The sequence below is a fragment of the Aotus nancymaae genome, unplaced genomic scaffold (assembly GCF_030222135.1).
Source record: "Aotus nancymaae isolate 86718 unplaced genomic scaffold, 86718_ANA_hifiasm-v0.15.2.pri h1tg000011l, whole genome shotgun sequence".
Lineage (NCBI taxonomy): Eukaryota > Metazoa > Chordata > Mammalia > Primates > Aotidae > Aotus > Aotus nancymaae.
In genome coordinates this window covers 20,739,571-20,754,934 of record NW_026988422.1, presented here as the reverse complement: position 1 = coordinate 20,754,934, position 15,364 = coordinate 20,739,571, and the positions used below count along the sequence as shown (strand labels likewise).

Below are 15,364 nucleotides of genomic sequence, written 5' to 3'. Positions count from 1 at the left end.
TTTGCTATCTTTCTAGTCTAGAGAGCCTCAAAGCTTTCTTATAAATACACTTTTACAAAGTGAAAGAACAGATGTATAATATTGCATATTTCATACTTTATCTTGACTTTTCTATATAAACTTTTCAAAATAGTGAAGATAGAGTAGATCTTTCAGATGAAAGAATACAGTAAAAAGGCATCTTAAAATTAACCTCATTTAAACTCTTAAGCTTTTTTTAAAAAACAAAAACAAAAACTTGTTTTCACTGATTCTTGCTGACCTAGACATTACTACCCTGGCACAGTAAAATCTCTTCTTTTAGTAAATTTATACTGTGAACTCAGTTTCTTATGGGACGTTATCTTTTTAGTGGTAATGAATTAAACACCCAGAGTAATCTTTAGTTCTTAGAAATGGATTTTGTGAATGATGGTACAATAATAGAAGTATGAAGTTTAAAAAAAATTATATGCATACCTAAATGCCTTAATTTTAACTTTGTTGGCAAAGTGCTGACCTTATTAAAGATCTTATCTGTACAGTTTGCATCATGCATCATTTTAAGACTTAAACTTTTCCAGCTATATTTCACATTTACATCAAGGATGTACTAAAATTCAGCTGTCTGCAGTTTTCACGGTGCTTCTTTGAAGGAAAGTAGGTTTCATGTTAACTTTAATTAACCTAAGCCATAACAGTAGCTTTGTTTTTGAGACGGAGTCTCGCACTGTCGCCCAGGCTGTAGTGCAGTGGCGTGATCTTGGCTCACTATCTCTGTCTCCTGGGTTCAAGCAATTCTCTTGCCTCAGCCTCTTGAGTAGCTGGGACTACAGACATGCACCGCCACGCCCAGCTAATTTTTTTGTATTTTTAGTAGAGATGGGGTTTCACCATGTTGGCATGGATGGTCCTGATCTCCTGGCCTCGTGATCCACCCACCTCGGCCTCCCAAAGTGCTGGGATTACAGGCGTGAGCCACTGCACCCAGCCAGCAATAGCTTTTAAACATTGTGCCATATGCCAGTGCTTCATTAGACTTCTAACTTTTTTTAAATTGTTTTTTTACTAAGACATTTGTTATCTTAAGAAGGTTTGAATCATTTCAAAAATTCGGTCTATGGTGTAACTTTGGGGTAGTGGTCAGAAGGTAAACAGCCAGAAAAGTTTTAAAAATGAAGCAGAACACTGACCTTGAGATAACCAGACGGTTTAAATTATACTCTTTCTCCATGCAGTTTCTCTCTCTCTTCTCCAGTTAAGAGTCTGATTCTTTCTTCCACGTGACCCAGTTTCTCAGTGTGTCTTTTTGGTAATAAAATTGAGAAAGTCTTCCTTTTTTAAGATGATGTCAATAGGCATCTTTTTTTCAATGTCATTTTAAAGTATACTTTTCCTGAAGGATATTAACAGGAAGAATTGTGATGCTACTAACAGGGTTATTAATGTCTTCATATCTTTAGAGCAGTGATTATAGGTTTTCTCAGTCCACATAAGTTTTCCTAGCACTGTATCAATCACCTTGGAGGCTAACATCTCAGAAAAATATGATTCTGAAGATGACACTTTGGAAATACGTCATTGAGCAGTGCTATACTAGAAAGAAGTATGAGCTTAAAAATCAGAAGATCCAGTTTCTGGCCCAATGTTGCTTGTTAGTCATGATTTAGGATGCCTCTTTGAGCTTTTCATTTGTGTTTTAAATAAAAGCGTATCCTAGCAGGCTTGTAATGTGAGATGTTAGTAAAATTAAAAGTTATAAAGCATGTTGTAAAATTTTCATTTTTACATAATACAGAATGGTGCAAATAGTATATATGGTTAGTGACACTTTTAACTAATTCATATACAAATAGCTAATTAATACAGAAATGACATGTAACTTGTGAAAGGAAGTTTGAGTGCCAGTAATCCATAGCATTGCACCTGTTCTCTTCTGATAATCTGTTACTTTACTGACTGCTTAAGGATTCTGATTTGTTTAAGATAGGAAGTATTTAATTAATTTCTATTCTCTATTCCAGTTGTATATGTATCAGCTGTTCCGAAGTTTAGCCTATATCCATTCCTTTGGAATCTGCCATCGGGATATTAAACCACAGAACCTCTTGTTGGATCCTGATACAGCCGTATTAAAACTCTGTGACTTTGGAAGGTAAGCCACTGTCTCTTCTCCCCCTACTGTGCTCTTTTAAATATATTCCTTTTGCAATATCAGCCTAACTACTGTAATTCTTACTCAAGAAGTATAAACTAGTGCAACTGTGAGAGTTTTGTTATTGTGTATCATAATTATAAATGCATATACTCCTTCATTGAACAAGTTAACTTTTAGGAATTATTTCATGAGAAATACACATTTATGCCGGGCGTGGTGGCTCATGCCTGTAATCCCAGCACTTTGGGAGGCCGAGGCGGGTGGATCACGAGGTCAAGAGATCGAGACCATCCTGGTCAACATGGTGAAATCCCGTCTCTACTAAAAGTACAAAAAATTAGCTGGGCATAGTGGCATGTGCCTGTAATCCCAGCTACTCAGGAGGCTGAGGCAGGAGAACTACCTGAACCCAGGAGGCGGAGGTTGCGGTGAGCTGAGATCGCGCCATTGCACTCCAGCCTGGGTAACAAGAGCGAAACTCCATCTCAAAAAAAAAAAAAAAAAAAAGAAATACACATTTACAAAATATTGTGTATATATAGGGATTTTTATTTATTTTGGAAGGAAAATTTGTATTGTTTTAATTATTTTTATGTACAGAAGACTCAACAGTGTACACTTAACCCAGTTTAGTGGCAAGTTCTTTAGCCTTTGCCTTTTCGAGCTTGGCGATATGAGCCACAGACTTGGGACCCAGGACATTGCCTCCCCAGTGACGGCGGATCTCATCATATCTGTCATTGTAATTGATCCTGATAGCTTCCACCAGCTTAGCCAAAGCGCCTTCGTCTTCCAAGTTAACCTGTGTGAAGGCTACAGTGGTGCAGGTCTTCCTGTGGACTAGACATCCCAGTCTTGCTATCCCCTTGATAATGCAGTAAGGGACTCACATTTTATGACACAGGGCAAGCAAGAAGACAACCAGCTCAATGGAATCCACGTCGTGTGCAGTCATCACCAGCTGAGCTTTCTTGTTTTCCACCTAGGTGGTGATGGTGTTAACTCCTGCTCGAAGGACAGGTGGTCTCTTAGTGGGGACGTCCCCTTTGCCAGCAGCTTACTTCTCGGCCTAGGCTAACAGCCTCTGCTGCTTCTCTTGCTTTGTCTCTGGTCTACACTTGTGGGCCAGCTTAAGCATCTGTGTAGCTGTTTGGCGGTCCAGGGCCTGGGTGAACTGGTTAATTGCAGGAGGCACTTTCAGCAGCTTATAGAGCATGGCTCTCTGCCGCTGCAACCTGATATAGCGGGGCCATTTCACAAAGCGGGTGAGGTCTCTTTTGGGCTGGATGTCCTGTCCAGTGCCAAAATTCTTAGGCCTTTTCTCAAACAGGGGATTTACCACTTTTCTTAGCCTCCTGCTTCTTCATGACAGCAGGAGCTGGAGCCACATTCTTCCCCTGGCCTTCTTTCCTTTTGGTATCTTGGGCAGCGGGAGAAGAGAGAGCGGGATTTTTATTATAGTATTGTTTATAAACATCTGTTAGTAGGAAAACGGCTAAATTATGATACATACAGAGTAATACATGCAACCATGAAAAAGAATGAGGCAGCTCTCTGTGAACTGAAAGGGAATGATCTCTAGGAAATATTAAATGAAGAAAGCAAGATCAAGAGTTTATGTATTGTTTGCCACCTTTTATGTTTTAAAAACATACAGAGTGTAACTCTATTTACAAATACGTGTGTGGCTTGTTTCTGAAATGGTGCATAATCCATAACATTTGATTGCTTGAGAAGGGAAACTTTGGGAATATAATATAGTTGGGAAACTCACTTTTCCATTGATTGTATTTTAGTATTGTTTGAATTTATACTATGTATGTATACTTGTATTTCAGTAACTACCAAATTTTTAAAAAATATTATACATTACTGTGTATCTTTTTAACTTCACAATTAACTTCAATTTGGAGATGAGATAAAAGGTCTGCTAACACTGTTTTCTTCATTTTACTCTATAATTTAACCTTTTATTCTACCTTTTTTTCCTGCAAATTCCAGCAAACTTTCTGCTTTTAAAAACTCATTTCTTGGTAATACACTGTGAGTTTGTAATAAAACTTTATTCTTTGCATTTTCAGTTTTCAGTACTTTGTTCTTCTCTTACCTAACCTTTTAACATGTAGTCAAGTCTATATTCCCATGTAACTCAGGCATTTACCCTGCTACTTTCTCACTGGTGTAATCACCTCATCTCTCTCCTCATGGTCCCTAAGACAAAATCTACATAATTTGGATTCTCTCCAATTTAATTTTTTCATTCTTGTTACAAATTCTTTCTTTTATCATAGCTATATTAATTACATATTGTCCCACACTTGTTGATACCTATGTTCCTATCCCTTTATAATACTTTTGCATCAACTTACAGTTTAAATTTGGGGATTAACATAAGATATGTTTTCTACAGGCTTCTCTTGAGACAGATCCTTAAAAAAATAAGCAAATCTGTTCTGTCATGAGTTAAGTTTTCTTAGTCTCACAATGTGTCCTCTTTCAGACCATCCTCATTTTACTGTTTCCTAATTTCAGATGACCTGTCACAGGATCCAACTCACTTTGCAGGCCATGACTCTGTTCCCTGAACTATTTTTTTTTTAATTTTTTAAAATTATTATTTATTTATTTATTTATTGAGACAGAGTTTCACTCTGTTGCCCAGTCTGGAGTACAGTGGCCTGATCTTGGCTCACTGCAACCTCTGCCTCCTGAGTTCAAGTGATTTTCCTGCCTCATCCTCCCAAGTAGCTGGGATTATAGGCACGTGCCACCACGCCCTGCTAATTTTTGTAATTTTAGTAGAGACGGGGTTTTACCATATTGGCAGGCTGGTCTCAAACACCTGACCTCTGGTGATCCACCTGCCTCAGCCTCCCAAACTCCTGGGATTACAGGCATAAGCCACTGCACCTGGCCCCCTGAACTATTTTTAAAAAGGGTGAAAAATAATAAAACTCTTATTTGATGTTTGAAACAAAGGAAAAACTGGCCAAATCAGATATGTTTTATTGTTAACAGTCTTCCCCATTGAGAGTGACTGACTTTGTAGGAACTGTAAAAAGACAGTGAGACACCAGGGTTAGAAGAGCTTCTGTTCTCATGATAGTGTCAAAACACTTGGTACAGCCCATTCTCTTGGGACATAAAATAGCTTTATTCTAATAAATTTGGAAGAGGGATTTTACTTGTTTGATAGCTCATTTTTATAAACCATCTGATTTTTTTGTTTTTAACAAAATTGGTTTGGCCAGATAGAGTTTGGGAAACACTTTGGAGTTTACATATCAGATTGGTAATTTGAACAAAATACTATTACTTCTTCTTTTTTCTTTTTTCTTTTTTTCTCAGAGGGAGTCTCGCTCTGTCACCAGGCTGGAGTGCAGTGGCGTAATCTCAGCTCACTGCAACCTCCAACTCCCTGGTTCAAGCAATTCTTCTGCCTCAGCCTCCCAAGTAGCTGGGTTTATAGGCATACACCACCATGCCTGGCTAATTTTTTTTTTTATATATTTTTAGTAGAGACTGGGTTTCACTGTGTTGGCCAGGCTGGTCTCCACCTCCTGACCTCAAGTGATCCCCTTGCCTTGGCCTCCCAAAGTGCTGGGATTACAGGCGTGAGCCACCGAGCCCAGCCTATTACTGTCTTCTTAGTTATTTTTTACTAGTTGAAATGGGGCCTAAAAGTAGCCAAAGGACTAGTTGGGGTATTTAGGGACCAAAGCTAGATGTGATCACAGTATTGGGCAAGGAGTTAAAACCAGCCTCCTCTGTAAGAGAGGCGGCTCCATTTTTGTAGCTCCATCAAGTAGTGAAAAACCTTTAGGCTACAAAGCTTGGGTACTAACATTTTGTCTTATAGTGAGTTTTCTGAACATAATTGGAATCCATCTTATTAATTTTAAAATGTCCTGTAGAAGATATAATGGTCTATCAATTATGCTGAAAACTAAATGTCATAATTTTCATGCAGCGTAAAAAAAAAAATTAGTATTTATTAATTTATGAAATGGTTATTGTATGTCAGTACTTGGGGAGAGGATTGAAAAACAAACTTCAAAACTGGTGGTGAAGGAAAAACAAGTTAAGGTTAGAGTTATCATTGACTAGAAATAAATGGAAGAAAAGAAAGCCCAGTCATTGAAATTCTTGTGGCTACGTTTGTCTATCTTTACCCTGCTTTTCCAGTACCTCTACCTCAGTGTTTTCTTACCTGTTTTTTTGGCACTTACTGTTTTACTGTTTTGATTTCGTTACATTTTTCCCTATATTTATCTTTATTATTACTGTATGTCAGAATAGCTAGCTTCTACAGTTTATTTTATTCTGTCTTTGAATTATCTTGAGCAACATCTCAAAAGAAAGTAGTTGTAATTTATTATACTTCGATGTTTAAAATACTTGCTACAAAGTAATTTAGTAGGAAAATTAGAATAAGAAAACACACAATTAAACTTACTATAGCAGAGTTAGAATTCATAGGCTGTGAATCATTTCTGCCCTGAAGTTGAAGGGCTTGTCTGTTTATAATTTTTTGGGTAATAAATGTTTATGCAGTTAATAAATTGACCAAGATGTAGAAAAATAGATTTAGTCTAAAAGCCTTGAAATATTTACCCTGAGTCAGAAGTCAAAATGCAAGACAGTGGCCAATTTCTTGCCCTTTTTAACGAAATATATTGGGTAAGGAGTATTCATTCTTAGAATCTATTATCATGCTTTTTGGTGGGGGAGGTACCTCTTTTTTGCCCTTGCTTCTTAGTATTTTAGAGGTGGATTTGGAGAATAGAGGATCAGAAGAAATTCAACACATCCTTTTTTGCTTTTGGTGCCTTCTTCCTTAGGGGACCAATACTCTCTTTAAAAATTGCTTTTCTTTTTTTGCAGAACAAGGTGTTAAAATTATAAATTTCTTTTGTCAGAGATAGTTACAGTTTACATTTTCTTTTTCATCTATTGTATGATTCAAATGATGTGAATCTTAGAAAATCATTTGATACTGTGAAAGGGTAGCAGTCTAGGTTCTTTTAAGATTTAAATTTAAAGAATTTCTGCTTTTTATTTTTATTTTTTTTTTCTGTTAGTGCAAAGCAGCTGGTCCGAGGAGAACCCAATGTTTCGTATATCTGTTCTCGGTACTATAGGGCACCAGAGTTGATCTTTGGAGCCACTGATTATACCTCTAGTATAGGTAAGTACTGAATCTGAATATAATGCTTGTAATTATTAATTGCATCTTGATTTTAATAATTTAGTATTACTAATCTGTACTTTTCATTTCCATTGAAAGATGGGTATATCCTATAATGTTTTTTTCTTAAAGCTTGAGATGCAAACATGTACAGGCATACCTCATTTTATTGCCTTTTCAGGTACTGCCTTTTTTTTTTTTTTTTTTTTTAAACCAATTGAAGGTTTGTATCAACCCTGAGTCAAGCAAGTCTGTCTGCACTATTTTTATAAGAACATGTGCTCACTTCATGTCTTTATGTCATCATGTGTTTGTGTCACATTTTGGTAACTATTGCAACATTCCAAACTTTTTTATTATTGTATCTGCTATGGTGATCTGTGATCAGTGGTTTTTATTTTACTGTTGTGATTATTTCTGGTTGCCACAAACCACAATATAAGACAGCAAACTTAATCGATCAGTGCTGTGTATGTTATGATTATTCTACTAGCTGGCCATTCCCCATCTCTCTTTCTCTCCTCAGGCCTCCCTGTTTCCTGAGAGACAACAATATTGAAATTAGGCCAGTTAATAACTCTGCATTTGCCTCTAAGTGTTCAAGTGAAAGGTAGAGTAGTACATTTCTCAGTTTAAATCAAAAGCTAGAAATGATTAAGCTTAGTGAGGAAGGTATGTGGAAAGTTGAGACAGGCCAAAACCTATGCCTCTTGTGCCAGTTAGCCAAGTTGTGACCACAAAGGAAAAGTTCTTAAAGGAAATTAACTGCTACACCAGTGAACAGATGAATGATAAGAAAGTGAAACAGCTTTATTGCTGTCACGGAGAAAGTTTTAGTGGTTTGGATAGATCAAACCAACCACAACATTCACTTGAGCCAAAGCCTAACCCTGAGTGAGGCCTGCACTTCCTTCAATTCTGTGAAGACTGAGAGAGGTGAGGAAGCTACCCAAGAAAAGTATAAAGGTAGCAGAGGTTATTTCATGAGGTTTACGGGAAAAGCTACACCATGCCATAAAAGTGCAAGGCAAGCAGCAAGTGCTGATATAGAAGCTGCAGCAAGTTATCTAGAAGATCTAACTAAGATCATTGATGAAGGTGGCTACATTAAACATCAGAGTTTTAATGGAGACCAAACAGCTTTATACTGTATTGGAAGAAGATGTCATTTAGGACTTTAATCTCTAGATTTCCTAAAGATGAAAGACTTCCTGTAGAGAGAATTGTCAGTGCCTGGCTTCAAAGCTTCTAAGGACAGATTGACTCTCTTCTTAGGAGCTAATGCAGCTGGTGACTTTAAGTGGAAGCTGGTGCTCATTTACCATTCCAAAAATCCTAGGGCCCTTAAGAATAATGCTAAATGTACTTTGCCTGTGCTTCATAAATGGAGCAACAATGAGTAAATGACAGCATATCTGTTTATAGCATGGTTTACTAAATATTTGAAGCCTACTGCTGAGACCTACTGCTCCAGAGAGAAATATTCCTTTCAAAATATTACTGCTTATTGACAATGCAACTGGTCACCCAAAGGTTGAGAAATAAATGTAAGGCTGTAGCTGCCATAGATAATGATTACTCTGATGGATCTGGGCAAAGTCAATTATAAATCTTCTGGAAAGGATTCACCATTCTAGGTGTTAAGAACATTTGTGATTCGTGAGAGTGGGTCCAAATAATATGAACAAGATTTTGGAAGAAGTTGATTCCAAGCCTCACGGATGACCTTGAGGTGTTCTAGACTTCAGTGAAAGAAGTCTCTGCAGATACTATGGAAATAGCAAGAGAAGTGGAATTAGAAATGGAGTCTGAAAATATGACTGAACTGCTACAATTTCATGATAAAACATAAACAAGTTGCTTCTCTTATGGATGAGCAAAGAAAGTGGTTTCTTAAGGTGGAATCTACTCCCAGTTAAGATGCTGTGAATATTGTTGAAATGACAACAAAGGATTTAGAATATTATGTAATTGTAGTTGATAAAGCAGCAACAGGAGTTGAGAGGACTGACTCCCGTTTTGAAAGTAGTTCTACTGTGGGTAAAATGCTATCAAAGAGCATCTCATACTACAGAGAAATCTTACATGAAGGGAAGAGTCAATTGATGTGGCACACGTCATTGTTACTTTAAGAAATTACTCCAGCCATGTCCCAGCCTTCAGCAACTGCCACCCTGATCAGTCGGCAGCCATCAACATCAAGGCGAGGCCCTCTACCAGCAAAAAGATTACAACTCACTGAAGACTCAGATGATCATTAGCACTTTTTTTTTAGTAATAAAGTGTTTTTAAATTAATGTATGTACATTTTTTTAGATAGAATTCTGTTGTACAAGTTAATACTTATAGTATAGAGTGAATGTATCTTTTATACACACTGGGATACCAGAAAATTTGTGAGACTTACTTTATTGTGTCTTACTTTAATGATTTGAAACCAATTCTGCAACATCTCTAACGTATGCCTGTATAGGGTTTTTCAAATTTTACATTTTAGAATTGAACATATACCTACTATTCTGTTTTCTTCCTTGGACTATTAGAATTATAAAGCTAATAGTTTTTATGTTAACAATTTAAATTAATTCTAAGTATACTTTTTACAAATTTTCTTATTTAAAATACTCCTGAAATTCTTCTGAGCCTGCTTACACTAGTTGGAGAATTTATCAATAATGTTATTTCATTAAGCTAATAATGAACATGATAGTATGGCCATATTGCTGACATTTCTTTCATGTCTTTCATGATATCTCTGTTATTTCTATAAAATCAGCTTAAATCATTAGTAGTTTTGCTAAACCCACTGATTCTGTAGAAGTCTTCACCCAAGATGTTTAGTGATAGAAGGAACTGAATAGAGATCATTAGCTTTAATCATCATTGACCTTCTCTTTTACTCCATTTTAGCCCACTAGCCAGGAGTGAACAGAGAGAGAGCATGATCAGCTGGACATGAATAGGAAGCTAACAAACAAGGAGCAACTTTAAGCTAGGTGTGCAAGTGGAAAGCAAAATTATTTTACTCTTATATATTATTTCTAAAGAGAATTCCTTGGTCTGAAAACAGAAACAAAAACATGCAAATAATAAACCAAAAAAAATCCCCACAGTAACAGAAAACTAAAACACACAAACAAACAATAAAACAGACCTGGCCTGGTGCAGTGGCTCACATCTGTAATTCCAGCACTTTGGGAGACTGAGGTGGGCAGATCACTTGAACTTAGGAGTTTGAGACCATCCTGAGCAATATGGCGAAAACCTGTCTCTACCAAAAATTAGCCAGGCATGGTGATGTGCATCTGTCATCCCAGCTACTTGGGAGACTGAAGTGGGAGGATGACTTGAGCCCAGGGGACAGAGGTTGCAGTGAGCTGAGATTACACCACTGCACTCCATTGGGTGACAGAATGAGACCCTCCTCTCAAAACAAAACAGCAACAACAAAAGAAAAAAGACCTTGTGAGATTTTTTTGGTCTTTTTGATACAAATAGAAATTCTGTGATATAAGCAAACACCCTAATCAGAAACACATTGTCATTTTTATTTTGCCAAATGGCAAAATGCCAAAGCACATTTTGATTTGTGCCAAGAGGCCAGCAGTTTTACCTACCGTTTCTTTGGACCCTCAGTTACCAATGTGAACCCAGTGGACGTATATTCTTACGAAAAGAATTTTGCCTTCTGGGACATCTAAAATTATCTAGAGAACCCAGGTACAAAGAGTACAAAGTGTCCTCTGTAGACCACACTTTGAAATCTGCTTTACTAGAGGGTAGAGAGCATAATTATTTGTGTATGTATGTGTATATAATTCTCAGAGTCTCGTTATGGCTGTGGTACATGGCATATATGAATGGAGAGATGAGAAATAATACAAAGAATATTTTGCTTGTGATGCACCTGGGTATGCATGTCAGGTCACTATTGGAGTAAAGTGCAGATTACTGACTGTTCCACTTTGCTGAGTGGCTGTGAGGCTTAAATAAAATGTTAGTGAAAATTCTGTAGAAATGTAAGGTGGTATTTTTGTGGCATTTTTAAACTTGACTCTCCTCAAGAGCAAATTTCAGTCCCTTGTCTTTAGTGCTGAATCATTGGATTTTCCAGCTGCTTTACATTTTATTCAAATATATGATACTGATTATATATACGATACTGGTATGAGTTGTGCCAGAAACACCTAAAATAAAGGCAGTTTGGTTCATCTCAAAAAGTCACTATATCATCTCACACATTAAGGAAGTTATATAAACGGGAGCCTTTTGAACCCTAACAAGCCTAGGTTTGGCCTCCCATTATAGACTTAGGATACTTGCCTCTTAAGATTGTAATATTTTTAAACAGACCCTCCCAAAAAGTATACTAATATAGTTACATTTTAAAATGTTTTTTTGAGACGGAGTTTCGCTCTTGATACCCAGGCTGGAGCGCAATGGCGCGATCTCGGCTCACCGCAATCTCCGCCTCCTGGGTTCAGGCAATTCTCCTGCCTCAGCCTCCTGAGTAGCTGGGATTACAGGCACGCGCCACCGTGCCCAGCTAATTTTTTGTATTAGTAGAGACGGGGTTTCACCATGTTGACCAGGATGGTCTCGATCTCTTGACCTCGTGATCCACCCGCCTCGGCCTCCCAAAGTGCTGGGATTACAGGCTTGAGCCACCGCGCCCGGCCTTAAAATGTTTTTAACAGTAATTTTAAAGAGTAGCTGGTTCTGACTAGATTATTGTCATATTTAAATACAGCCAGAGGGAAAGCTGATGTCTCTGATTATATTATCTTACTGAGAAATGGCAGAATGAGAGCAAAAGTCTTCCTTAGAACAAGGAACTGAACTTGCAGACAGACCCTTGAAGAATCTGTTATTCTGTAACAGTGAAACAGTTATTCAGGAGAGTGCTGTCTTGGCTGGGAATTGAGAATGATTTCAGGCTTACCTCTACTGTTCAGTAGTTTTACCTTGGGCAAGAATTTACCTCTATCATGCCTTAATTTTCTTATCTATGAAATAAGTGTGTTAAACTAGATGGTCTTGAAAGATCACTTTAACATAAACTTAAGTATGAAACAAAATGTTATTCTGGCTTTAACCCCAACTAACTAAAATTCAGTGTGCCAAAGCACTACTTTTATTTTTTGGTAACTTCTATTTAGTTGAAGTTTTATTCTGTTTGGAGAATTTCATCCATTTGTCCTATGAAGTAAGAGCAGAAGAGATTTTGATGTCATCCAGAAAGTGATTGATAAATAACTTGTTTTTACTAACTTGACTGATATAACATGAATTGAAGGCTGCTAGTATAGTTGTTACCTGAATCTTTTGAGTATCAATCCTCTGTGGTAACTACTAGGCAAGAGTATTCCTTGATACTTACTTTTTGTCTTCCATATTTGTAGCTAAATCTTGCCTAAGGAAGTGTTTCCTGTTATTTTTTATGAAGGCATAATTATTCCCTTACAAGTTTTTCAACCTTGTGTTCTAAGATGAATCATTCCATATTAGAGAGGAAAAAAGTTGAGTGCATATTGCCTTCCATCTTACTAACTAGGTAAATGGATATTTTTAAACTTAGATTAAAATAAGCATTTACGTAAATAAGGAGATACATCTTTTCACTTGACTATAACAGTATTACTATTGTCTTGGAGTAAAAATTCCCTAGGGATATTCATATTTGCTTCATTTAGCAGTTTCTATTTAGATAGAGTCCTATTAATGTGTTAAATAGGACTCTTGGTCTATATTTGCAGAATAGATGTCTTGTTTATTAACTTAGGACTGGATAAAATCAACTTGAGTTTGTTGAGTGAATACCCATGTCATTTTTCTAGGTCAAAAAAAGTAGTCACTGGAGCAGTGCTTTTCAGTCCCTCTTGAGAGTACATTTCACCACATCAGAAATTTTAAATTTTTGTTGTCTCCATACCGTTTACTGTTCCTTATTCTCCTTCCCTACCGGTAGGTGGTAAAGCCCAGCAATGATTCATATTTGTCTCCCTAAAGCACTTGAGTGTTGGTACATTAAAAACCTAGGAATCTCAGAAATCTGGAAGCTAAAAAGCAGCCTTTTCTTGGAGGAAGTCTTAATAGTGGGCTTTAAAATAGAGTGACCGTACAATTTATCTTCTAATCTGGTAATACTTTTGAAAGAAAAAGAGGGTATTACTAATAATTGCCCCAGGACAGTATATAAACCATAACTATCCTGGGTAAACTAGGATGTATATTTTAAAGTATTTAAAAAGTATATTGACTTAATTTTTAGAGTGTTCTCTTGGGATTGAGGTTTTCACTTTGACTTAAAAGTAAATTATTTTTATAATTTATGAAATAAAATATATTCCTCTATCATTGCTATTCCTTTTTATTAAAAAAAGATAATATATTTAAGTACATTTTTCTGTCAGTCATCCTAGAATATAAAAATCAACCATTTAAAGTCTTAAAAATGTTCCTCAGAATTTGCATTGACTTAAAGTCCAGTGTCTGTGAAAGAGTGAACCTTTCCTTGCTGCTCCTTTGTAAGTACCTACTAATATGCAAAGATTGTGACACTTTGACTTATTTTTAAGTATGGTAAGTAGATAGTCCTGCTATAGCTTTGGTACTGTAATCCTCTGTCTTGTTATTTGAAGACTTGAATACCTGAAATTTGATGATAATAGACTTTACCTTTATTAGAATATTCCTATTGGCCTTCTTTCCTCCTTGGTAAGTTTAACATTTACTTAAAAGAACATTAGAGAAGTTTTATGACTGTTTTCTCTATTTTGGATTGTATATTCTTTTCCTTGTGATATTTACTCTGTGATCAAAGTAAAATTGGAATATGTATACAAACATTTTTCAACTCAATCTATAAAGTATTAATAAGGTTTTGTTTTCTTTTCTCTTTAGATGTATGGTCTGCTGGCTGTGTGTTGGCTGAGCTGTTACTAGGACAACCAATATTTCCAGGGGATAGTGGTGTGGATCAGTTGGTGGAAATAATCAAGGTGAGAAGGTTGAATCAGAATTTTTGAACCAGAAGAAATTTTGGTGCTACTTTAATAATACATATTACACATACACACAGATGAGAAACTTAAAAAATGGAGGAAGTGACCAAAGGTCACATAGCAAGTTCAGCTATAAAGTGGGTATAAGAACACCCTCCAGGCTTTTGGTTTTTATTTGAGTTACTCTTCTCTTGTATGGTCCTAGAAAAGCTATTATGTATATCTAATACAAGAGAGGTATATATCTCTTATTTAAAGTACTTAAAAGCAAAATTGGACTATAAGTTCATTAAAATGTATGTAAGCTGAATAAAAGCAGAAGCTATATCTGCTTTTGCTCACTGTATATTCTCTGCTCCTAATACGCTGTGGAGCACATAGGACATACTTGTATTTGGTCACTATTTATATTTATTCAGTACTTATAAAATTAATGATTGCCTACATGTCTGGCTGGATCGTTGATAGAAACAAAATTTTGACTTACGGATTTAATATAATTTTATTTATTGGGTCAACATGGGTTTAATATCATTTTATTTTAAATTTTATTTAAAGCTGAATAAAAGCAGAAACTGTGTCTGGTTTTGCTCAGACACAGCTTCTGCTTTCATCCAGCTTTGCATATCTACACCTTTATTAACGACAAACATTTAAATATCTTGGAATCTGTGTTTTCTTTTAAGAATAGTAGAGCTGAGATTTTAATTGACATTTTAAATGTATTTTTTTTAAGTTTTAAATATTTGAGATCTTAAAATAAGCCTCTTTTAAAAAAAAAAAAAAAACCTAGTATCTATATTTATATCACTAGATTGGTTCATTCTAAGCTTTCAGTTTGGACAAAGCAACACCACCTACTGTCTTTGGGGCTTTGTTCATGATATCCCAAATTTTTCATAGAATTGTTAAATTGAAAAGTCTCCTTAGAGGTTGTATTGTCCTATCCAACATCCAGTGAAAGAACCTTTTAGTTAGATTTCTAACAAATGTTTTCCTAGTATTTTCTTGAATACTTCCAGCATCAGGTTACTA

The 15,364-nt window shown here is 36.1% G+C and overlaps 1 protein-coding gene across 2 annotated transcripts in view; it reads left to right on the top strand.

Annotated features, from left to right (window-relative positions):
* The window catches only part of GSK3B (glycogen synthase kinase 3 beta), a 224,182-nt gene that overhangs the window by 138,021 nt on the left and 70,797 nt on the right, over positions 1-15,364 (top strand). For both annotated transcript variants that reach the window (XM_012463925.2, XM_012463924.2), the window contains exons 5-7: positions 2,004-2,134; positions 7,219-7,325; positions 14,229-14,326. In XM_012463925.2, the coding sequence (XP_012319348.1) occupies positions 2,004-2,134; positions 7,219-7,325; positions 14,229-14,326 (336 nt within the window). The remainder of the gene's footprint in view (positions 1-2,003; positions 2,135-7,218; positions 7,326-14,228; positions 14,327-15,364) is intronic.